We start from the raw sequence: 26,174 nt of genomic DNA, 5'->3' as shown, positions 1-26,174 counted from the left end.
TCTTTCCCGAGTATAAAAAAGAAAGGGCGTGACAAAACTTTCAGTAGTTTCTTCTCTAGAAGTGCGCTTGACTTTCGACCTTTTGACCCCAAATCGATAGGGAACATTTTCGTCCCATGGGAAGTCCAGTCCACTCAAACTGAGTCCATATGTCTGATATGGTGACTGTAGGTGGAAAGGGTAACACTTTAGAGTCCGGAAACCATATTACTACTTCGATGTCCAGTGCGCTTGACCTTTTGACCCCAAAATTGATGGGGAACATCTTCGTCCCATGGGTAGTCCATATGTATGATATGGTGACTGTAGATGGAAAGCATAATGCTTTAGAGCCCGGAAACCATTGCGTCCACTCACGGTCAACCCGATTCCAGTATACCCCCTACAACTTTGTAGAGGGGGGGGGGGGTATAATGATGAATAATTCACCATCATAACCATTCATGATAAATCGCCCGTTCATGAAAAACTTCCTTTTTTCATTTGCGAGCGATTTATCATATGATTGATTGATTATTACATTATTACATGTATATTGTTTAACATCCCACTCGAGAAGTTTTCACTCATATGGAGAGGTCAGGGGCTGCAAAATGTAGGCCTATGCTCGACGCTTACGGCCTTTGAGCAGGGAGGGATCTTTATCGTGTCACACCTGCTGACATGGGGCCTCGGTTTTCGCGGTCTTATCCGAAAGACCGCCCCATTTAGTCGCCTCTTACGACAAGCAATGGGTACTGAGGACCTATTCTAACCCGGATCCGCACGGTAATATTTATCATATTGGTGCATCATTAATGATATTAATTTTTCATTAGCGAACACAAAGGCATTCGTTGATGCAACAGCTATTATTAGTGGGTGTTATAGCATCAGTTGCTACATACTCCTAATATTTTTCATAAATTATGGTGGAATGTACTTTGCAAATTTCAGGGAGACTACTTTCAAACTGGTTTATGACCTTGGGGGGAATGATTCCTGATCAAGGTCATATCACATTATCTCATCTGTACCAAGTAAGAGATCTTAATATCTTTATATAACAAACTTTTAAAAGTTTCAAAAGTGAATTTGAATTCGACCACTTGACTTAGATCCAGGGGCTTGACGCATCATACCGTTGTAAGCATTCTTTACCACAAGTATGAGCTTCTAGTAAGTCCTCATTCCAAAGTATTGACCCAGACAGGAGGTGGGATGGAAAGACGGACGGATTAGTACATTAATTTATCAGTACCGTGTATCGCCATTCCATACACATCCTGTCTAGTGTATATGGAAAAAACCAAAACAACATTCTATTTGCGTGATTTATTTATGCGTCCTTCTCAGCCACCGTCGTCTTTTCGTTATATTTACAAACTACGACAGGAACTGACGCATGTCTCAGTACGTAGTCACTCACACTCCCCAGGAGAGTCCGCCGAACTTTTCCGAGGCCTCTCGTACCCGTTACAATGAACGACGCATTGATTTCTTTGGCTGCTGAAACTATTCCCTCGCCAGGCGCTTTCGCGTCAATTGCATTGACTTCCCCAAGGATCTGTCAGAGAATAAACAAGAGTGAATTCATACAAATGTACACGTGCTCTGGTTGTTTTTATATTGTAATCTTAGATTGAAACATGTCGATGAGGCATCCATTGCTCTTTTAAAGAAGGTATATGACAATTAATATCGTTATTGAAACAAACTCCCTCTTTGGATTTGTAATATTTGGAATTTATTGTCTGAAAGTAAATACAAATATATTTACGTCCACTTGACCCATTGAATTTGAAAATTACACTACATTCGGACAAAATGAAATTCTAAGAAATTTACCACTCCGTTCTTAATTCAAACCATGCTCGTTCCCAGGGATTTCCTGCAGAGGTTACTCATTATTTCGGTCGGGGTCTATCGGATCAAAAGTGTGCTTCTGACCATTTCAAAGGCATCTCTTTAATCATTTCAAAACTGATTTTCAATGGCCTACAGTTTTCATAATGCTATGCGAGTTATTTCCCCCTGATTACAGAGGGTGCGCAGCATTTTGCGGTCCTCAGTTGACGGTGTCATAAAAGGAATAAATAGACAATTTACAATTTTTGATCGCAATCAATTGCTAGTTACGAAATTTTTCTAAGAAGTGTAACGACTTAAAAATATTATAAATGAACAAAATAATTTAGTCACTGATTATATCTATAAGTGGCCCTTGTGTGGTTTTCTTGCAAGCAATGTATGGTCATGATGTAACAAAGTATGTAAATGTTAGCTAGTCTTCGATTTCTTTAGACCAGAATCATGATGTCCTTAGTATACCACAAATTCTTCATTATTAATTTTTATCACTATTTTCGACAACCAAAACACAAACACACAAAAAACCATCCAATAAGATTTGCCTAAAAACACAAGTACAACCAACGCATACATGTACATTATCAATTTATCGTTTCAAACTGGAAAAAACCCCACTACTTGTTGCTAAATGTACACCAGGTGTCATTTAACCAAGCATGGTATTTATCTCGAATTTACAAATGTATTATTTTTGACTGTATAAATTCATCGACAGAGGAAATTGACGAAAATATGTAACCCATTCATTACTTTATGAACAATACAATATAATGTGTAACGGTGCCACGGGGTTTTACTGACAATGATTATGTCGGAATATATCATTAGTTAATTAAGAATACTTGATACAAACCAAACAATGGATTCATGGGTTGATATATATTTTTGGTTTAGTTTGCTTGTAATAAATTCCTAAAAATAAGGGACTTGTACATTTTCTGTGATGTTCAAAAGTTGAAATATATCACCCCTCCCATTAAACATGTAACTCTATACCAACTTTTCCCATTGAGAAATCAGGGGAATAACTTACATTCCATACGGTAAACTGTATTCAGTTTACTTATAAACAATTAAATTTAGCTTTTATTTTTGAAAAAAAAAGTTTGTAGCAAGTGTTGTTAAATGGTACATAAAGGGTAATTGTATTCAAGAGGAGGACCTGTAAAGTGTCACCGCCCTGCTTGTCTACAATGTTTACATATAATAAAATCACTATCTAACAAGAGTCATGAACCCATTCAATAACTTGTTACTATTTTTTATTGCCAGCGTCCCAGTCACCTACAGTCACTATAAGAAGGATAGGTAGATATGCTCTCACATTATTGTGTTCTACTGCATATTTTGTGATATACAAGACCATGAAACGCCCTATTCTCCTATGGAAATTAAAGATGATATATGATATTGGTCTCTTCAACGAGTCTTTACAATTTCCACATGTTAAAATAAATACCCAGATCGTATCTAAAGGCATTGCCATCAAGACTTTTGTTAGTTAACACTTGCCTTTGAGTTCACCAGCATCTGTGAGAAGTTGTTCATAATTTCTTGGTGTTTAGATCGATCTTTATCAAGGGATTCGCCCAATTTCTCCTCATCATTTTTAGTGAAAGCTGAAACAATAGCAATTTTGTCAAAAACAAAGACATTACCTAATCAACTTTACCCACATTTGAAACTGTTGGTTTGTAAACTGTTTTTAATCTGTACCAATGTCAAAATATTACAGATGGTTAAAGAGAAATTGTGTTGCAAAATGAGTCTAATGCATGGGTCAATGTTAGTTCAACCACCTCATGACTTTTAACTTAATATGAAACGTCTGCCAAAAGCGTTCACATTGTAAAACGATTTTATGGTTATTCACGATTTAGTCATTTTTGTGCTTAGAGTGTTGTAATTTGCTCCTGGACAGTCCATTAGAATATCAATAACTTTTTAAGTGTGCTAATGCGTTTTATATTATTTTCATTCTTTCACCACCAGTAAACATAGACTGTTCTCTAGTCATACATTGTATATACTGGTTTCTATCCGGGATATTTTATGTTGTGGTAAAATATCTTCTTTTGGACTAAGATTAAATATTTCCTCCCTCTTTAGATTCATTCGCACAAATTAATATTGAATCCCAGTGACAGATATATTTGACAAATTTTCGTCGATTTATTTTTATGCACTCGTAATAGGAGATTCGGGAGCATTTAGTTTTTGTTTGTCCGTCTGTCTGTTTGTACGTAAAAACTTCAAAACCTGGCCAAGATTTTTGAATGGATGTGATAGGGCCTTCATATTTCACATATCTATTCCCTGTAACAAGATCTTTCTTTTTCGTTTGACGCCATGAGGTTTATTTTGGGGTTTGAGTTATTTTTAGAAACTTTAACCTTGGCCATGAAAAACTTTAACTTTAACTTTGGCCACACGAGCTGAGGTGGGAAGTATCAGTGTTTCACAGATACATCTTGACGGGGAAATGGAGTAGGACCCAGAAAACACCGGTTTTCATGTTGAAAATAAGAATCGCGTTCGGCGAATTACTGACTTCACGAATCTAATGCGACAAAAGCAAAAAAAAAAAAAAAAAAAAAAAACCAAAAAAAAAAAACCATTGCTGTCATTATCGTCCGTTTTTTTTAAACAATCAAATACCTTAACGTAGAGTACACACAGTTTCAATGGAACAAACGGATTTCTTCTAGAAACAGCGCCTTCGATTTTTACACTGGTATCATAATCATATAAACAAAACATGGCGACTTTTGAAAACGGATCAGCCAAATATTTACCCGTTCTTGGAAATAACAGAGAAACTATCAAATATCATTATATGCGAGAATGTAATGAGAAGAAATAGAGGGTGAAATCGTTCAGTTAATGTCACATCCAGTTACATTTAGTTATTTGTGACAATTTAGAGAGTGTGCCATACAATGTGCAAATTGTGGGAGACGCCATCTTTCTTGTCATGTGATCCAAAGAAGGTGCAATGTGATGACGTATTACATCTGAGTTTTTCTGGACTTAAAAGAAAAGACCGAGAGATGGTCCAACTGGGAAAGATGATAAAGTTTTACATGTATATTCTAAACAGTGACCACGTGGCTTAAACCGGTAAACCGCCGGTGGTGGGTCTGAAGGACAACAAGTCCTATTTGTGTTTATTGTTCTCCAAAAAGAGCATAAAATGATGAAAACAAGCTCCAGCGTCAGCAGTCTTAGTGCTCGTTTTCATCGCAGATTACGCGATAATGAACGGTTCCGAGGAAGCGCTATGATTGGTTTTTACACCTATTGTTGCGTTGGATCGTATGTTAAAGTTTGCTGATGTACGTTTGCAATTATGAAAAAAATTCAGCTTACCCCGATATAATAGAATCTAGTACACGTACATTTTGTACATGCATGTTATGGCCATTCCGTTCATTAACAGAGAGTTGGAAAAAGTCTTAGCTACATGGACATGCATTACTTAAGCGATTAAAATAATAATACATGTACAGTGTACATAGAATATTAACATGGCGTTTAATACTCTTGTTTTCAGATATTCGTTTGTCCGATGTTATAACTTGATAACACATTATAACGTTACATCATTATCTATCATAGAGTTACAGTTTTATTATTCAATTGACCCACTTGGTGTCATAACTGATCATGATGCTTATACACTGTAGTAGATTCATTAAAGGGTCATTAACTGCCAAGTCTACCAAAATGACTCAAGCAGCTTTACAGTTCATAAAAAACACCACCAGTGACATATCAAAATTCACACATCTTAAAACCACTACCAGTGACATATCAAAATTCACACATCTTAAAACCACTACCAGTGACATATCAAAATTCACACTTCTTAAAACCACCACCACTGACGTATCAAAATTCACACATCTTGCAATTTTTTTTAATGTTGACATTAGAATTCTCGTTGTTAATATCGAAACATTGATGAAACATTATCGTATGGAAGTAAATAAAATTTATCGCAGATATTTTATGTAATTTTTTTTAATTTAACACATTCTAACATTTCAACCATGATGAAAATTATACAGTTTTAATTAACGTTCTTAAGGTCCCTTTAAATATCCCGGAACAAATGCAGGCACCGTGTCTATTTTCATTACGTTATCTAAGCTTGCTCCTTCCCCAGCTGTGAATAATCTGACATCCGCTCCTCTACGATACGATTCAATACAGGCGTATCGTAGAGGAGCGGATTTACAAGTCTAATTCTAATTAGATTGACATTGAGGTAAATTGATTTTTTTTTTTACAATTGAGATCATTACCAACTGAGATGAATATGTTTATTTTACCTTGCACTGGTTGCCTATAAATGTTTCATTGTATTTGTAGTATTCCTTTGTGTTAAATAAATTGGTTGTTTCGTCCATGTTTTACAATGTTCAATTAACAGCCAATCTTAATCTCAAATGTCACCATGTGAATATGAAAGTGAATCTAATTTCTTATACGTTAACATCCTCATCTGTTCATCAGTGAAACATATTCATCATAATATATAACAAAAAACAAGACCTTGAGATATACTATCACATGCTGGGGAGATGTTAAAAAATAATAAATCGCTATGATCAGAGCTATAGAGGGGTGAAAAAAGATTAACAACACCGATAGAAAAAAAACCAGAGGCTCGTAAACTACATATGTCCTCCTATGGCAGGATGTACAGTCGTAAAACGTGACGTTTTTGTCAAACACTTAACATCTACATACACTTTATCTTAGCACCAAGTTCATTTCCCACTTTCCTCGGACCTTTAACCTTCTCAAACCATCTTATGAAATGCTTACACAAAACGTACATGTACAATGTCTAGAAAATAAGCTTTTCAGATTTCGTTTTAACTTCAAATTACTGAATTTCAGAGAGACGAACAAACTATGTACAAACTTCATACTCACAATAGAGCCATCGATAGTCTTTATCGGATTGGAATTCCACTGCATACACCAGCACTACTCGGTCGCCAGGTCTGTAGATGTTGTGAACGTACCCTGAGTGTACACAGAACAGTTTATGTAGTATCAATCAACCTTTTCATATAAAATATGGCAGTGAATGGGAAATGATATCCATTTACAATCATTTTCAATGTAAGTGGCGGATCCAGCGCCGACACATCACCCCGCTCCTTTATTTTTTACAATGTGTAGTGATCCAATTGTTATAGAAATATGTCCCAAAAAAGGACTAAAACATATACCTCTTTTGTCAGAACTCAAAGCTTCAGAAGGGGCTTCACAGCAGCCAACACACTTTTACTGCTCCCCCCCCCCCCCCCCACCCCCGTGTTCATAAATATCTGGATCAGCCACTGAATATGATATCGAACCTCAAGTTATATTATTTGCATATTCACGCGATTATATAGAAACACAAGTATATAATATAATAATCAGAATTACAGAATCCTAATACACGGAACACCGGAAATACAGAATAGTGTTAGCACTATGAGTGGTCTGTCCCTCCATCACGTTTCTGTTTGGGGGGTATACGCAATGGTAGCATAAAACGGAATTCAGCTATGAAAGAAAATCTTACTGACAAGTTAACTCGGTACAGCAGGTTCGAATCCTATTGGATACTTACATTTCTTTTATCTATTAATTTGCTAAATCTGAAATTCCAACGATTTCTTTGTCCTGAAAACCAGCATGGATATCGTATTTTTAGTCAGCATGCATCGTTTCATTATTATTTGAGAGACATTTCAGGGATGGGCTTATGTAAAAAAAAAAAAAACAACAACAACAAAACAAAAAAACAAAACAAAAAACCAACAAAAAACCAACCACTTTTTGATTAGTGTAGCGGGTCTTCTTAACCAAATAAATAGAAACATAAAACAATGGCAATTTAACATCTGAAGATTGAAACAGAAATCCCCGTTACATTTGTTGCGAAGAGGTGAAGCTGATGGATTATTTCTCAATTTGGGGAGGCTGAGACCATCATTACAATACATTAAGGCACGCTATGATCGATTGACCAGTGTAATTCGGTTGTAAGCCCGTATGACTTCGCGTTCTCACATTAAAGTTTATTATCCGAATAGAACTGTGCGAGCACACGCTGTACAGTGCATTAAATTTATAACTGTGCGATCACAGGCTATACAGTGCATTAAATTTATAACCGTGCGAACACAGGCTGGACGGTGCATTAAATTCAATTGTGAGTTAAAGCGATTCTTAAAGTATGAGCAGGGTGTTATTCTTACATAACGTTGAGATCTGTGTTATATACCTACAGCTGCCACCTGTGCCTTAAATCTAATTGTTTCACAACATGACTATCACACAGGAACAAACACACACGTACTCCTATACATGTATGTAGGAGCATGAATTATTGTTAAAATGAACGACTGTTAAGTCACACCTCTAACAATTAGAAATCATAGCAAAGGCTGTGGTTGTTTTTTTTTTTTTTATATAAATAAAGATAATGACTAGAATAAAATCACCAGTACGAAATGCAAAATTCAAACTGTACTCACAATAAAATGCAAATTTAGAGTCCTCACTACCGTCCAATGCAATCAACACAGTCCGCGGTGTGTACGTTTCTGTGAGATCGCCTGTCGATGACATTCTCACATCACTCGCGTGACTTTTATGTCCATAAGCGAATTTCAGCATGGTAGTTAAAAATCCTTCTTTATGCAGACAAACCAGATTTAAAGTTCACTTTTTGGTATACTTAGTCTGCTTTACTTAGGTTTATATATCACCCGCATAGACGATGGATATGCATAATTATCAAACAGGATCATCAGTCCAGCTGCAACTGAGTCGGACCCGCGGGCAGGCACTGTCATACAACAGATGTTAGAGGCGACAAATACCACGGCGGTGATGGTGTGTTTTTCCGAAGAATCGACACATATCTAACGATCTACAGTTTTACATGGTGAAAATACCACTGCTGTAGTACAGGAAGCGGTGAAGGAAGTTTTATAACGGAATGCGCTAGTCGAGAGGATACGCGTAGTATTGACAAGGTCATAAAGGTCACGTTCCTGATCTCGTTCAGTCATTAGATGAAATGCATAATTAGCTGTCCTCTGTATATAGAAACTGTGAAATTTGTGTGATTATAATATAACTGTACCTAGAAAGGATTACATCATTGGAGACTCAGAGGTAAAATAAAATATCCAAATGGACATGGAAGCCTGTTTTTTTTTTAAAGGAATGGTGGTTGATGTGAAATTCATTTTTTATCATTTGAAGTTAGTTTAAAATGCAGATTTGCTACAAATGACGCTTGTGAGTTATAAGCATAATTACTGTCCCTTAAATCGACAATTCAGACACTTTTTTCACAGAGATGTAAACATAGCATACACCCGTTTACTAGTCATTTCGAACAAGCTTCCCACAGGTGCAAATATTACCAAATTTAATTAGAAATGCCTACTTTAATGACAAATGTTACGCTCTTTGAACCTGTGATCCCAAGGCGCAATCTACTTTACATAAAATTGTAACCATTAAAGTTTGTGTTTTCATTCTTCTGAAAATTATTTCACCAGATTCCCACGAGTTCCTTTCCCGCGAAATGTTAAACACATCAAAGAGTCGGGCACTGGTTCAGCACTATAAAACAAGATGTTTTCTTCAAACACAGAATGACCCCCGAAGGTGTCTATACTGATTAAAAAAAAAACCTTTAAATTACATGATATAATATTTGTTTACTAACGCTTTATGACTATTTAGGACCTGCCCTAGAGTCAGAACCTGAAGGTTGCGAAATTCACAACTTTGGCACATTCTTTTCGGCTTTTCCTAAATAAGCTTTTCTTTTTTATACTGTATCAGCAATTTTATTTTTTAAAGTCTTTTAAATGATAAATACAATAATCACTATGGTAATTTTGGTCTCTTCCTGGAACCAAAAACCCCCACCCCCGGGATCATGCAATTTACAATTTTGGCGAAGGGCTACCTGCACTATTTAGTTTCAGTTTAGTAGCAATAGCATTAAAGAAAATATTTAAATGTTTTACACATAAACACTAGTTTGCCCATATCCTGGAGTCAGAACTGCTATCCCAGGAATCATGAAATTATTTTGATGGAAGTCTCCCTACCCTACATGACTATGCATTTAGTTTTTCATACAGATGTGCAGTTTTTAGAAGATTTTTGAAAATTGGTCAATTTTATAGCGAAATTTCCTTTGCCCCTATTGCCCCGGGGGTGTAGGAATCCTGAAATGTATCATTGCATCCCCCATGTTCAAAATATACTTCATACCAAATTGGAAAGGAATTGGAAGAGTAGTTATCAAGAAGAAATTAAATTACTTTATCCATTTTGATCCCATTCTGGTACCAAAGCCCTTACCCCTGGGGTCATGAAATTTATAATTTTGGTAAAGGGCTACCTGCTCCTTCTAAATATCTATTTAGTTTCAATTGTATTAAAGAATTTATTTACACGTATATGCTTTACATATTAACACTTTCTACCCAGTTTGCTCCCGCCCTGGAGTCATTACCTCTAACCTTAGGATCATGAAATTCACGATTTTTGTAGAAGCTTCCCTTCCCTACATGAATATGCATTTAGGTTTTTTTTTACAGATATGCTGTTGCATAGAAGTTTTTTGATTGATTGTATCTTGTTTTACGTCCCTCTCGAGAATTTTTCACTCATATGGAGACGTCACCAATACCGGTGAAGGACTTCAAATTTAGGCATATATGCTCGGCGCTTACGGTCATTGAGCAGTAAGGGTTCTTAGCGTACCATACCTACTGTGACACCTCTGGGACATCCGTTTTTAAGGCCATCTTCGAGGACCCGTGACATTCACACCTGATGCCGAGCGTTTGGTGATGGAACTATCACTACCTGTTTTAACGACTTAGGTCTGTCGCGGCCGAGATTCGAAGCCCGACCTTCCGTATGCGAGGCAAACGCTCTACCTCTTGACAACCGCGGCAGTTGAGGATTAGTTGTTGCCCTGCTTGGGGTGCAGGAGACATGGAATTTATAATCTATGTCCTCCTTGTCTCACAGATACTTCGTACCATATTTGAAAAGAATTGGAAGGGTAGTTAAATATTCAATTGCTAACGCACGACGGACGCATATATTATAGCAATGACTCAGGTGACCAATGAACTTTGAAGAATGTTTAGATATCAGAGACGGGTACGTAAGATGGCTCTAATAGCATCAACTCGAGATAAAAATTGCAAATCTTGACAAATTATGAATCTCTGTCAGCTGCATTCAACACCTATAGCAAATTAAGTTAAATTAAGCACGATTTATTTCTATTAGTAATACATTCTCTTATAGGCATATGCTTTTACATGCTTACACGCTGTTGCCTACATTTTTTTTACTTCCATAGTACATGTAATTAATTTCAAAGTGTTTGAATTCATTTGCCTTGCCTTCTCTGAAATCTACAGTACTTAGTACAAGGTATTGCAGCTTTAAAGAGACACTACAGCTCATTTTCCACATTTTAATAAAGTGTTTTTAAAACCATGTATTGATAAAATGATAAATTTCATATCGATGCTGACAATTTTGAACAATTGGGATGCATCAATTTACTCTCAAATGCGCTTTGAAGATCGTTCGGAATTCAAAGGTTTCTTCATGCTGACTCGGACTTTTGAATGCTTATTTACATCACGTGGTTTTGAATGACAGCAAAGGTGTTCTGAAGGAAATTATTTAAATTCCCCTTCAAGGGGTCCACACTCACCTTTCAAGTATAAGATTATTCCCTGCTCCTTATAATAAGTAATTATAAATCATTATTTCAACAGAAACCTTCCATGTTCCCACTGACCGATGTTTTTACAACTAACACGTGTCGTGTTCAGATAAAAATAACACTTACTTTTAAACGTGGTGTCTTCGCAGCTAGTCTCAATGGCAGATTTAGGGGGCCAGGATCCCCCTCCCTTTTTACCCCACAGATTGTGAATGGAAATCCAAATTTTGCACCAGAATGGCCGATTACTTTGGCTAATCTTTGACTTTCACACCCCTCTTCGGATATCCTAGATCCGCCACTGAGTTACATGTGTTTCTCCGAGCTCTTTGTTTTCCAACGGTCAAACTGATACCAAGGTAAATTTTATTTCACGTATGAGTTTTATCTCATTCTAATTTTACCTCTTTTCTCACAGAATCTGTCAAACTTCTAGATCTATCAACTACACTTTCTCTCTCTGGACGACATGCTGCACTGTTTACTGTCTATGCGCATGCGTCTGAAGACTGAAAGGAGGAGACTCGATATTTTGTGTATAGGCCATCAAAAAGTATTAATTTTAACGTTAAAACGATAATTTTTAACTTTAGATAAGTGTTATTTTCGCAAAGTTCATACTTTCAACAATGCAACAAAAATTGAGAAAGCGCTGGGAAAATTGTCATTTCATGATTTTTGCGCAAAATGAGCTGTAGTGTCTCTTTAAGCTTTCTTTTAGGTTTTTCCTATGTTTTCAACTGAATGAAGAGCTTCGTCAAAGTTGCAGATGGACACAATTCTCAATCAATATAAGTCAACACTCTGATAGTACCACGTGCCTCGGCAACCCACACCCTGTCTTTTTCATCAACGCAGATCGCCATCGGAGCAACAATTTTTCCTGGCATAACATAAAACAGAAACTTTCCTTGCCAGTCAATAACATGCAGGGTATTATTGTGAGCATCCGAAATAACATAGTTACAACGGCTGTCTGTACTAATTCCACTTAAACCAAAGTCTGAAAAGTCACATGAACGGATATGACCAGAATATTCAAATCTCTTTTGACCATTCTGCCGAACAATGATGGCTACCGATTTTACTCTATCAGTAACACCAATGTCCCCGTTCCTGTTTTGACAAATGAACATGATATCCTGAAATAAAGGCTTTTGCGACTCATTACATTCTATGACTTTCACCAAACAACCGCAACTATTGTATCTAGCAATCCTCGAGTGTTTCAGATTTGCGCTGTACTCTGAAACAAGAACGTCACCATGGTCAGTGCAGATGATTCCTCGAGGTTGCCATCCTTTTGTTTTAGCGAACGATTGAGGTGTCGTGTGGGTCACATATTTCACAGAGCTATCTCGAAATTCGGTGTAGAATAGATGCCCTAAGCGGTTCAAGGCTACGAACGATGGCTGGGTAGTAGCAGAAATGGAGTTTTTCGTTTTACCTTCTTTCAGATCATACTGAACAATATGCCTAGATGCAAGTCCACACACCCAGGCCGTGCCACTTCTTTCACATGCGATGTCCCCAACGTACATGTCACAACTGAGCAGTGAAATCTGTTTTGGGGATGTCATTGGTTTTAAACAGAATGTTTGGTGTAGGTTCGGTGTGTAAGAAGAGACAACGGTTCCCTTTTCAACAAGAGAACCAACAACGTCTTTAAACTTTTCATGTGTATTTTCCACATTTACAACAAATTCAGGGGTGCTATGTTCCTCAATTTTTAGAGGAGCATTGGTTATTGGTGTAAAAAGTTCGAAGACATTTGCTTCGAACAGCAATTTGGCATCACTCAATATATCATAATTGCGTGCAATAACTCTCTCGATAAGATCAGTCTGTTTTATGATTTTCTCAAGCTGTTTCAATAGTCCTGCCCGATGACTAATTTCTATTTCACGCAATTTGTTAAGCTCCCTGTTAAAGATTTCATCAATGGCTTTGTGTAGAGATGTTCTATGGGTCTCCATCCTTTGCTTAATATTGTCATATCTACCGGGAAGTTCAGAGATTTTCAACCTAACAGCGTCTGTTTTGGACTGATAGTGGGGAATAATGATATTAATTAATTCCAGATTCTGTTTCTGTAACATTTCAACAAGAACATTGATATTTTCCGAAATACACCCCGAATTATGCAAACGGTGGGCTCTCTCGCAAGCATCACAAAATGGTGTGTAACAATCAAAACAGTAAAATGCTGGTTTCTCAGTGGACAGGCATGCGCACTGATTAAAGATGCGACTTCCTTTTCCGTACTTGTAAGGGACAATGTCATGCACTTGTGACGGCTTTAAAACGAAGTGATTTGCGGTGCAAATTTTGCAGAGTCCGTCCCCACATTCACGGCAGATATTATAGACAGGATCTTGACAAAAATCGCACAGTCTGGCCTTCTGAGCTTGAATCATGTGCGTCATGTCTTTTGCGAAGTACACTTACAGTAACTGTTGAATACTGAAATTTTAATGAAGGAAAACATGTCACTTTGATTTCAACATCAAATTTCTGTGAAATACATTTTCAACAAACGTATGAAGGTTTATCCAAAGAATTGATATTACCTTGCTTTGCACAATTATTTGTACATGTATACAAAGAAAGATAACTCGACTATAATTGTTTGTACAAACATGAGTATTTTCCTGTGTGTTCAAATATGACAACAGTGACTAAATCCAAACATAATCTAAAAAAAATAGTGGATCTAAAAAAAAAAAATGGTGGATACACAATCTTCAGTTCATTAATTCATCACTGTGACATTTAAAAAATGATTTTAAGAAAGTTTCTTTTTACCTTTTTTGGGGGGTGATTCCTAGCTCCTCTCTATATGCAGGTAACAAAGGTATGGTTGATCCCCATGCATAACATCATACCACCGCTTCTACTACTTAATTCTCATGACAGGTACAGTGTACCGTCGCAAAACGTGGTAGTTTTCATTTCATTCTTCCTTGTTTTAAACATCACATGACACTTTAACAGTGGTGTGAGTAACTAACTTACACTCATATTATCTAACTTCCTGTTCTCCATACTTGTAATGCACCTTTGGGGTCATAATAGGGGTTCAGAGCTATAAATAGAAATAGTATTAATAAGGAGCATTCTTTGAATACCTTCTCGAGAACCACTTGGGTACATTATATAAAGTTAAAATGCAAATGTACGACGAATGATGTCTGTGTACATGATCACCCCCACCCCCAACACACAAACCCTTGGACCAGAAAAGAAACTCATTGGCAGAAATTAACGAATCCTGCAGAGGGTGAGTTTTCTTATATTCTGATCCTAAATGCTCAGGTATCACATATTTGATTGTGGGTCGTAGTTTGGCCCTTGTGTATGCGTAATGATACCAGTAATCAGCAGATTTGTAATATTACAGAAAGTTCACAAAACACTTTATTTTCTAATACGTATAGAAAGCTTTAAAAATCTCTGTCAATTATCTTTCTATGTACATGTATGTGTGAATATTATTCTGATTTTCATGAAATACACCCGTAGTACTAGAAACTATCTATAAGCTTTTTAAAGATATATCACTTATGTTTAATGTTGCGCTGCAGAATTTTGAGTTGGACTGCTACTTAAAGGTTCACCCAGAAACCATAATGGTTCATTTATTTTTTAACATGTAATGTAATGTACATTCGATGGAATTTTTCGTCACATTTTCGAAGCGGATTATAACAAGCACTCTGAGAGTATTGCATGGCAATACATAGTCCCCTACCGGTTGCAAAAATCACTGTACCACAACAATATTCAAAGTTCATTATGTAGGTTATGGTGAAAGGGAAAATTGGGGAACCAGGATAGGAATGGTTGGAAATCAACTACTATTCGAGTAGAGACTAGACCAAGAAAAAAGACAAATTTATAATTAGGTTTAGGTCTTTAACCATGTCAATAAACTGTGACATGTAGATGATCATGAATAATTTAGATATATTGTAGTATTACTATGCTAGAAGTTTTAATGAGTGTAGTATTCTTAATTCTTATCTACAGAGATAAGAAACATGGATGTAAACTAACAATTCATGCTATTTTTTCACGTCCAAGGGCCATAACTTAATGGAAAATCAACGGACCAAGAGGAAATTCAAACTTGATCTGTAACTTGTTATGGCAAAGAGTCCGTGAACTGATAATTCATGCTATTTTTCTAAGTCCAAGGGCCATAACTAAGTGAAAAATCAACGGACCGAGACGAAAGTCAAACTTGATCTGTAACTTGTTACATATTGTATGACAAAGCAATGTACCAAATATCAAATGAATATCTGCAAGGACAACCAAAAAAAGTCTGGAAAACTGATTATTCATGCTATTTTTCTAAGTCCAAGGGCCATAACTAAGTGAAAAATAAACGGACCGAGACGAAATTCAAACTTGATCTGTAACTTGTTATGGCAAAGCAATGTACCAAATATCAAATGAATATCTGCAAGGACAACCAAAAAAAAGTCCAGAAAACTGATAATTCATGCTATTTTTCTAAGTTCAAGGGCCATAACTAAGTGAAAAGGCAACGGACCGAGACGAAGTTCGAACTTGATCTGTAACTTGTTATGGCAAAGACACTTACCAAATATAAAATAAATATCTGCAAGAACAGAGAAAAAAGTGCGGAAAACTGGACTGACGGACGGACAGACAGACGGACGGAGCGCAAACCTTAAGTCCCCTCGACTTCCAATCTCTACCCAGAGTTGTTGTTCCTTGCTCTCACTTTTGTAAGTGAGTGTAAGGAACGATAACTCTGGGTAGAAATTGCTCGACTTCGTCGGTAGGGGACTAATAAGCGTAAACATTATACATTATATCGTGTAACATAGGCCAAAATTAGCTTCATTCCTTATCATTAATGTAAAAAACAAAACTACGGTGTACTCTTCATTTATACAAAAAAGTAAACAAACACAGTGAGTGAAATCACTTGCACCGCGCAAGGATTCACTTAGCAACAGACTGACGAAGCGTTGACTGAGAAAACCACCATCTTGGTTCTATGCATAACCGGAGCATGTACTTTATGAATCAAATTTAAAAACGTTGTTTTCAACGAATCCTGATAATATAAGATATGTGTAGGCTACATATGTATGCCCAATGTTTACTGCACATTGCAAGATCGACTTTTTGAGTCGCTATGACAGTAAATACTTGGAATTTTTTAAAACTCTAAACCTCATATCACACAAAATACGCCATGCACCAGAAAATGCCACATGCTTTGCGGTAGTTTGACTTTATAAACGTTTTAAACTAAATTTCAACTTACCATAGCATGCAGCATTGTCACCCAATTAAATCCGACACAGTAAAATGTAAAGAATTCACAGCCAATCGATGTTGGCGTGACGTCCTTTGGTACATTTTGTAAGAGATGGCACATTTTATGCTTTGATAGGCGGATCAAGCAATCTCACAAGTGAAAATGTATTTTATTATGAAACAGCAAGCGTTGCAAGTACTTGATATACTGCACCATTATTTCGCAAATGATATCGTTGTATTAGAGTTGGTATCGAGTTTTTACCGTTAATGTTTTGTGTAGTTTACAAGTAAAAAAAAAAAACCCACATGAATATGCCTTGTTTGACATCGAGAGAGAAAATCAAGCAAAGGTATTATTATTGTGCAAGTTTTATTCCCTTGATTTTCAATTTCATAGAAGGCCTACAACGTATCACTTCTGCGATGTAAATTCAAATCACAAAAAGTAGTGCCGTCTTGGGTTACCAAGGGGGCGTGTCCCCATAGCAAGATACATTATACAATATACATTGTAAACTATTTTTTGTCAGTGTGCTCAGACAATCAATTTGCGTGTTACAAATAAGATTAAATTATATCAGTATGTAGGGAAATTATTTGAACAATACATTGTTTCAAAATGATATGATTCTCATGAAGTATCAATTCAAATTCGTTAGCACCATGCTTCCTATAGTTAGGACGAGGCTACAAGATTTTTTTCCGGAAGAGTAAAAACGTACATTTGTATATTTATTTTTCGAAATCTTTTCAAGAACCACAAGGATATACAGATAAATGAAATTTTAAGTTTACAAGTTTGAAATACTGTGTGCAGGGTTATTTTCACCATGTGTTTTCTCCGTCTTTTTATGATTGTAAAAGGTTTCACCCAGTTCTAGATTCGTCTAAGGGGCCTCCGTGGCCGAGTGGTTAGAGCATCGCGCTCAAAATCACACGGCCTCTCACCTCTGTCGGCGCGGGTTCGAATCCCGCTCGTGCCGGTAAGTAAGAAAGTTTCCTAGTTTACTTTCGAAAGGTCGATGGTCTCTTCCCAGGTACATCGTATCTGGGTTCTCTCTTCCACCAATAAAAACTGGGCGCCACCAGATAACTGGAAAATTGTTGAGTGTGGCGGAAAACATCAAACAATCAATCAATCAATCTAGATTCGTCTAGACACAGTTGTATTAATTAAACGAGATATAAGAATGAAAACTATTTCGTCCATTCTTCAATTTGTATACCGACAACAAGGGCGAAAATAAAATGGGGACACATATTTCCCTGTGTACAGTATTATTTCACATGTCCTCCATTATCCTTAACAGGTGTTGTTCCTCCTTAATCCTTATTTACTGGATAGCCAGGTAGACAACGATATCTATACATTCTGTCCCACACTTCGTTAGGGGTATCATGAAAATAAAATGTATTGATGGAAACTGTTCTTTTTTTACAGTCACTATGTGGCTTTTGCTTACAATTTATCTAAATTTTGAACTATATCGGGGATGAATACCGAATTCCGTGTTAATCAAAAGAATATTTTAAGACTGAAAATATTGGACCTGAACCTTTAAAGAGTCGCTGTAAGATGTTGTACCGGTGTGGTACAGGACGAGTTAATCAGACTCTAACGCATTTGCAGCTGAGATACATGTAGCACTATACCTGTTATTTCCAATAAAACAAATCAGCGCATTAAAAGGACGTAATTATATTTATATTACAATTAAAATAGTCGATTTGTTTTTATTTTCACTGACGTGATGTCTATGTTGCATGTTGTTCCTCAACCATTCCTACTATTTATATCACGTGATTTAATTGTCACGTGATGCAGAAAGTACTTTCTATGCGCTGACAGAGGTGTAAGTGAAGTTCGCTTAATGCTCCGACTGTGAACATGCCAGCTTAAATTGATGACTGTCGTGATTACAATCATATTCCTCCGCATGTGATAAAGTATTTTTCATTCGCTGCGTTAACCGACTTGTGACGTCATCCTTTCTAATGTATCTCCCTTCAGCGCCCTATAAAGCAATTTCCGTTGTTAATAACAGGTGCGGAAATCATTGTTGTGCAACATTTTGATACAATTCCCAATAATAAACCAGGGCTGATACCGTCCTTGAGTCGTGATGGTGTCAACAAATTAGTCTTATGTTTTTTTAGTCCTCCTTATAGTAAGTACACTGACATTTTTTGGAATGATTTATTGAAAAGCGAAGATAACGAACAGTGATCACTCTCATAAATCCTAAAGAGAATAGTACAATTGAAAAAGCAATTGGTTTTTTGTTGTTGTTTTTTTGTTAAAAAAAAAAGCGTAGTCTTTATTTCATGGTGATGAGGAATGGTGGAGTAAATTGTTGAAAATTCTTTCGTTTAGTTTCTGTTGTTTTGGAAATGGTTTGTGATTTAAAATTTACTAAAAGTCCTTTGGATTTTAGAATCCACATTTTTTTGTATTCATTGTGTTACAATACGTTCGGAGTTTCTCCTTCTTTTCGTGAGAAATAAAGATAGGGGATTATCACATTTACTGGATCCTGTAATGTATTTTTGTTTGCTTTTGTGACTTTTTGGGTGGATGTTATGTTTACGGGTACTTATAATTCACTGTATGGGGGTAGGTTTTCTATGAGATAGATTGTATTGTATTGTTTATTGCTTTAAGTCTTACGGCTCATCAGCATAAGTTATATGAGATATATATTACCTTCCCCTCCTCTTTCAACATTTCCTTACTCGAAATAGAGCGGCAGATCTTGTAATTACTTTAATTATAAGAGGTGGAAATTAATTCATCATTATTTTGTTAGGTTACTTGAGTGACTCAGTTCACGTAATATCTCGTGTTCGTCTGTCGTCATACCTTGTTAACTTTCAAACAATCTCAACAGAAATTCATTGAACATTTGTCAATCAAATTGTGTGTAGGGTCTTTTGGGTATGAGAACAACTATTGTGGATTTCATGAACACGGCTCCATTTGAATTTTAGGGATGGGGACGGAATTTTGAAAAATGATGTCATCTTAAGCCGAAGCGGCAACGTTTCGATCATATCAGTGTTAGGTTTTGAAGGTTTTTTAAAGGTTACGTAGTATTTTACCGTCGAAGACCATGACGACGGTCTTTTGCATACCGGATGGGTTTGTGGTCCCTAAGACGAGGTTTCATTTTACGTCCCATCCGACGGGCTATGAACATAATTGTTTATATAAGTAAAATCCCGCCTCAATCAAAAGTTGTAAAACTATATCAATATTCACTTCAAAAAGCTTCTTCATTGATTCGATACATCGGATCTTTGAAACGTCTGCTTCGGAATGGTAGTGGGGATCTACAATCCAACATGTGGTATTTAATTGTTAATGGGCAGCCACAGAACTTACATGTATATTGTGGTTGAAGTTCTTGAATGTTTCAAACTTGACTCAGTTTGAATGACTGATGTGAATTCTACTGATAACGAAATTATGTCGATTGGTTGTTTTTCTTACACATGTTTCTATCCTGTACAATTTCTTTGTTTCACGGAAATCCCATTCAGTCTACCAAAGAGAATAAATGTAGCTTTAAGTTAAATTTCGAGCTGCTTTTTCAATAATGCCTGCTTCATTCCTGCCACGAAAACCAATGTTGCTTGGAATCGAACAAGTAGTGATTGATTTACTTTGGGGTTTTTATTACTCATAAACATGTACAATAACATGATTTCAGGATAGGGGGTTCATGTGCTAAGGCGGAGCTTAATACATGGAAGACATTAAAGATAGTGATGAAACGATTGTCGCCGACAATCGATTGTCGATCGTTTTTGGCTCGTCGATTCCGATTATCGATTCCATTTTTAATAATCGATTGTCGCCCGAACACAAGCCCATTATAAACGTATTAAACGAATCAACTACGTAAATACCAATCAATACTGTAACATTTGAAAAGGAAGAAGGCTTTAGATATTTTCATCATCATCATCATGGATATTGAGATCAACTCAATAATTATGAAGTTGATAAATAATCCGAGATTCCTCTGACTCTTATCCCCGCTTTTATATTACGACATGTGCGGGGGAGAGTCAGAGTGGACTCCATAATGAAAAGACTTGTGAGAAGTTGGCGACACCATCTAGTGTCGCTGCTCTGCCTACCGTTTACATCTTTATTTCGCTGATCTAGATAGGATTCAGTAATCGGATGAGCATTCCTCAGGTTATTCATGGCTACTTTAACGCCGATTGGAATTTTGTGTATCTGTGTGCTGACGTCATGCGCAAAGAACTCGATTGGCGACCGAATTCAAAGTGATGCTTCATTTATCAGTGTGAGAGCTTTTTACACGGCAATAGCATCAACTTAGTCATAGTTAACTTGTAGAATAATAATCCGAATCCTTGCGTCTTGAATGGTAAATCCGCGAAATAAAGTTGTAAAAGGTAGGCAATGCAGCGACACTAGCTGGTGTCGCTGAATTCCCACTTTTCATTATAGAGTCCGCTCTGACTCTCTCCTGCACATGTCACGATATAAAAGCGGGGATAAGAGTCGGAGGAATCTCGTAATAGTTGATAACTTGATATATATCCCTACCCATGGAAACCAAAGTTGGACGTCTGAAAACTTTAAGGTTTCTTAAAACTAAACTAAAGCCAATCTCGATGTCATGGCTATAAAAAAACACACCATTTCATTCCTCGTAAATAAGCTAATAGATGTGTGTATGTTACACATATCCATAAAACTAAAAGGAAATAACCACAAAATAATAAACATTTATTAACTACGTGTAAATTCCTATTATATCGATCATTGATCGATCTAGTTCTTCCGATTTTGATCGATTATCGATTAGGAAATTTTCCCGATTATTCCACACTAATCATGGCAAGACAGGTGAAGCATGTTCATTTGGTCAAGCTCGGTCATTTAACAAAGGCATATATCTATGATAAAGGAGTTATAAATCTTTGGGGGGGGTGGGGGGTAATGGACTCTTGCATCAACACTCTGATTGGTTATTGGTGTGTGGTAATTAGTTGAGGTGACCATTCAAACCCATGGTGTTATTGTTAATTCATGTTAGGCAAAATAAAAAATAAGATCCTCCTCCAATCACACATACCTTGATACACATGATCAACACAGATTTGTGAAAGAAATCAAATATTTTAATCTAAACTCAGAGTTTTATACGCATACATGCATTTATAAAAAAAAATTCTTTATAAGATGGCCAATTGGCAGTATTTCATAATTTCCATCTTTCCCGTTTCAAATGTCTAGGTACACTACTGAGATTGTAGTGTTGCATGTAATGACCTAGAGCCTTACATTTTACATATTAATGCATTTAATGATTTATGTTGAATCCCCCGCCTAAAACAACTACATGCAGTGTACAGTACATGCCGTATTCTATAATTGATTGCAATGTTTAACAGAGCAATGTGTTTACAATTCATTCACTTTCGACTAATTTGACACGTCCACTTGACTATTAAATCTTAAAGAACATGTAATCATTGTAAACATTGTATCAAACGGATAATAATGCATTTACATACAATGACAATAGCCAATATTCCTTCCTATTTTCTGTCTCCAGGTGGTGGCGCTGTTACATGTATTTTCCCCATAGTGACTCGGTGGTCCTTTGCCGTATGATTTGGACATGACACAACAATCATGAATAACATAACTTATTACATGTACATGATACACACACGCGCGCGAGCACACATACAGTATGGTAATATAGTCTTGGAGATATCAGATTTGTGTTGGATCATGTCCGAGTTCCTCTTCTTCATGGTAATATAGCCGTGGAGATATCAGATTTGTGTTGGATCTTGTCCGAGTTCCTCTTCTTCACCAAGTCGGTAACCATCCTTTAACTGTTCCATAATAAACTCAAACACTTTCGTCCAAGCATATCTGCATTTGTCGTCAAATTCCTCACCCAATTCGTTTTCCCATACAAACAGCATGGCTTCCGTAAAAACGTCCCAATACTCAGGTTTAAATCCACCAAACTTAATATGTTGTTTCCCGAGTCCGATCAACAAAGGTCCAAAGAAAACGTGGAGATTGTGAATATTGTCAATAGCAGCTCCGACCGCTTGCATAAATCTTGAAGCATGTCCTGTAAAATTTGGGTCATTTATCAAGGATTCCCCATCGTCATTTCGGAATGGAAATAATTGCTTGAGGTCTGGTTTAAGCTCAAAAATTCTTAGAAACACCTTCGCGCCGTTGGCAGACATGTTTTTGGCCATATACTTCCATGTTTTCTTAACAAGGCGTTTTTCACTTTCGGACATGACTTCACAGGAGGCGTACGAGGACAGTTCGTGACCAAAGGAGGTAGGGGTCTTTGACGGACATTTGAAAGAGCCAGGATTTTCGTCAAGGGAAGATGTCGAACACCCCATATCGTATTCACTCGGTTTGTACGTGTCCACTTCGCACGCAAAAAATCTGTAAAATTATATTTAGACATTGTGGCATAAAATGTTGAAGGTAAATCATTACCAATATAAAACGAATCATCCTTCCCATTACTTTGCAAGTCTATTCGCAAACAAAGTCTCAAACTGTGTGGCAAATGGATTATTCTGTTATATTTTGATGAAAACAACGAAATTTTCGATTCTATAAATACGCACATACAGACGAGTTGCTTGATGGAAGAGCAATTTCTATAAACGATAATGAAATAGCCAATATGTCACTTGATTATCGTTAAAGCGATTGCAAATATGAAAATATCGGTACAACATTAAAAGCATAAATGAAATTGCAGCAAACCTTTTCGTGTTCCATTGGAAGAATCAAGACCATATAGGCTCAGTTTTTAAATCATCAATTCTTAAAATATTTTAAGTTCCAAATGAAAACGTGGCAGAAGACAGGTATATACGCGGAATAACACATTGATTCTAAGGTGTTGAAATAGCTATATTCATTAGCTGAAACGGCTGCTGTATAGTGTGTCCACCGCGGAGAATAGGACAATTAGTGCTTCAAAACGGATGTTGGTCTCCGCTTTATGTAAAAGCCCTTAATAGCGTAGAATGCGGCGGGAAAATCTGATAACCAGTGTATAAGATTGTTTACGCTTCAAGGATTGTCTGCTAAATGGAATCAGCAGTCATTAGAACTAAAGGACTGTGCAATTTGCTAATAGATTGTAAAGTTGTTTATTGTCTTTTTTCAAATTTCAGATTGCCGATAAGGTATTTGTCTGGGTATGAATGATGGTTTTTATGAAATATTAAAAGCAAAACACAAAAAATAAGAAAAAAGTGCCTATTGGCCACAAAGCTAACCAAGGCCAACTCTTCTCCTCAAAATGTGATACGACTTGGACACTAAAATGGAACACGTACAGAGTGTATATGATATTAAACCAACAGTAACCCAAAACTTTAATCATTTACTACAAGTAATAAATTTACTGTATTTCGTTGCTATTGGAAATAATATAAAATTAGTTTTCCACAAGAAATCTTTGGACCACTTGTGTAAATTCATACTGACTTTAGGTACCATAAACTGGACTGAGATAGTTAGAACGAAATTAAACCTATGTTCAAAAGAGTGCATAACCAAACTACAACCATAATGTCCATCAGTAGATTTAAAAGTTTTTATATATGTAATTTTAAGTAAAACTTTGGACCCTATATCTCGATCCCATGGGCCATGACTTTGATAAGTTTAAGCTTTAGTCTCCACGATGTCAGGAGACCTGCATATTGTTTTGACAAATAAAGCGTTTGTTCTTGAGATTTTTACAAATTTGACCTCCCATCCCGTGACTCCATGATTTGAACGAGATCATATCTACACAACACATTATACGGAATATTTCACACAAATGTGGTCATTTCCTCAAACGATCTAAGTTTACTATTCCCAGTTATCTCTCCCTGGAAAAGGAGCATCGAACTTCATCTGAAGAAACTTGAAATTGTCCACCCATTGTTCAACAAGACAAAAATAAAACTTGAACAGACGTACTGAGGGTACATAATTTAAGTAATATTCTTATCTTAACTGTACGGCTCGGGTGAGCTACAAATGGACTGGTTCAAGGTTTAGAAGATAAAATCTTGTCTCGGGCGAAAATGTCTATTAAATATCACAAGCCTTTTTACTCTCTGCTCTGATTAATACATTTAATTATTGCATGGTGATGTCAATATCCCTGAAATTGATATTGTATCGACCATGTGCAGATCGTGCTTTCGTGTATGATTGTTATAATCTACACACCGTATATAAAATGTACCGCTGGAGCACTTCAGTCTGTGGTCATTCTATTCAGTTTGTCCGGGATAACGTACGTGTAGGTTGTCTAATTAATGAGATTAGTGTTTGTCCGTCATCTGATCAAATTTGATCATAATCAAATTTCTTCTTTAAAATTGCATTGACATTTCCATCAAATTTGATATAAAGCATCTATAGGAGGGAATTAAAACTTAAGAATTTCGATTTTACTGAACCATCAGGGCCTGAGTGGTTGGGTCAAAACCATAAACAGATATTCAATCTTTAAAACTATTCTCTCTAACTCAAGAACATCTAGCACAGTGCGCATAGTCATGGTGATCAAAGATGGCTCAAATTTGTACAATGAATGCGCAACTGATTGTGGCTCATATAATCCAAATGTCTTTTTCTCTAAATTACTTCGTAACTCCCGGATCAAATATAGTAAAAAAGTAAGTAATGTATTTCCAATATTGGGCTCAGACGGCATACGAAGAATACAAAGTTCAAATCATAAAAGGGTAATTATCCAAAAGATAAAGAAATACAAAATAACAACTTTTCTCAATGAGCAGCTATATGTATATACATATGTATGTAATTGGCAAATATTTCAATAACACTCTCACATTCGTTGTTCATAAGGCAGATAAACTTTTCCCGATCACACAGGGTTATAAAGTTCTTAATTGCGCACTATCAATGGACTCAGTCCTTGTACAAACAGTTATTAGGGGTGTTGAAAAAACATAGGATCTGATGTTCATTAATAATGGAAATGATAACATATCTTTATCATCAACTTTTCCTGTCACATTTACTGCGGAGTCCTGTGGAAGGAACTGACATCTCCAATTTCCACTTCAATTATGTAATCCTGCATAGAAAAATAGTTAACGTTGTAATTACACAGAGCAATTTATAATCACATAGTGAAAAATGCTAAATCTCATCGATTTT

The 26,174-nt window shown here is 36.4% G+C and overlaps 3 protein-coding genes across 3 annotated transcripts; all 3 read right to left on the bottom strand.

Annotated features, from left to right (window-relative positions):
- Nucleotides 1–1,299: 1,299 nt before the first annotated feature.
- Nucleotides 1,300–9,060, bottom strand: LOC125655267 (putative universal stress protein SAUSA300_1656). Its single transcript, XM_048885509.2, has 4 exons — nt 8,397–9,060; nt 6,796–6,888; nt 3,364–3,470; nt 1,300–1,546 (listed from the first exon to the last, which is right to left on the bottom strand). Exons 1-4 carry the CDS (start codon nt 8,536–8,538, stop codon nt 1,319–1,321), a joined length of 570 nt encoding a protein of 189 aa, XP_048741466.1. The 5' UTR covers nt 8,539–9,060; the 3' UTR covers nt 1,300–1,318.
- A 2,934-nt stretch (nt 9,061–11,994) lies between these two features.
- Nucleotides 11,995–14,693, bottom strand: LOC130048227 (uncharacterized). The gene is made up of 2 exons (XM_056144644.1): nt 14,450–14,693; nt 11,995–14,107 (listed from the first exon to the last, which is right to left on the bottom strand). The coding sequence occupies exon 2, from the start codon at nt 14,068–14,070 to the stop codon at nt 12,427–12,429; it is 1,644 nt and encodes a 547-aa protein (XP_056000619.1). The 5' UTR covers nt 14,071–14,107; nt 14,450–14,693; the 3' UTR covers nt 11,995–12,426.
- Nucleotides 14,694–22,083: 7,390 nt separating this feature from the next.
- LOC125655266 (neuroglobin-like) lies at nt 22,084–23,959 on the bottom strand. Its single transcript, XM_048885508.2, has 2 exons — nt 23,745–23,959; nt 22,084–23,414 (listed from the first exon to the last, which is right to left on the bottom strand). Exon 2 carries the CDS (start codon nt 23,366–23,368, stop codon nt 22,769–22,771), a length of 600 nt encoding a protein of 199 aa, XP_048741465.1. The 5' UTR covers nt 23,369–23,414; nt 23,745–23,959; the 3' UTR covers nt 22,084–22,768.
- Nucleotides 23,960–26,174: the final 2,215 nt, after the last annotated feature.

Source organism: Ostrea edulis, chromosome 7, assembly GCF_947568905.1.
Source record: "Ostrea edulis chromosome 7, xbOstEdul1.1, whole genome shotgun sequence".
Taxonomy (NCBI): domain Eukaryota; kingdom Metazoa; phylum Mollusca; class Bivalvia; order Ostreida; family Ostreidae; genus Ostrea; species Ostrea edulis.
This window is presented reverse-complemented; position numbering and strand designations above follow the sequence as displayed.

What these genes read in the sequence shown, in the direction of transcription:
- LOC125655267 (XM_048885509.2), bottom strand. Translation starts at nt 8,538, where the DNA reads ATGCTGAAATTCGCTTATGGACATAAAAGTCACGCGAGTGATGTGAGA. An exon ending in CTCTAAATTTGCATTTTATT is followed by an intron (nt 6,889 to 8,396) that starts GTGAGTACAGTT and finishes GTGTACACTCAG; the next exon opens with GGTACGTTCACAACATCTAC. An exon ending in AGACTATCGATGGCTCTATT is followed by an intron (nt 3,471 to 6,795) that starts GTGAGTATGAAG and finishes CTATTGTTTCAG; the next exon opens with CTTTCACTAAAAATGATGAG.
- LOC130048227 (XM_056144644.1), bottom strand. Translation starts at nt 14,070, where the DNA reads ATGACGCACATGATTCAAGCTCAGAAGGCCAGACTGTGCGATTTTTGT.
- LOC125655266 (XM_048885508.2), bottom strand. Translation starts at nt 23,368, where the DNA reads ATGGGGTGTTCGACATCTTCCCTTGACGAAAATCCTGGCTCTTTCAAA.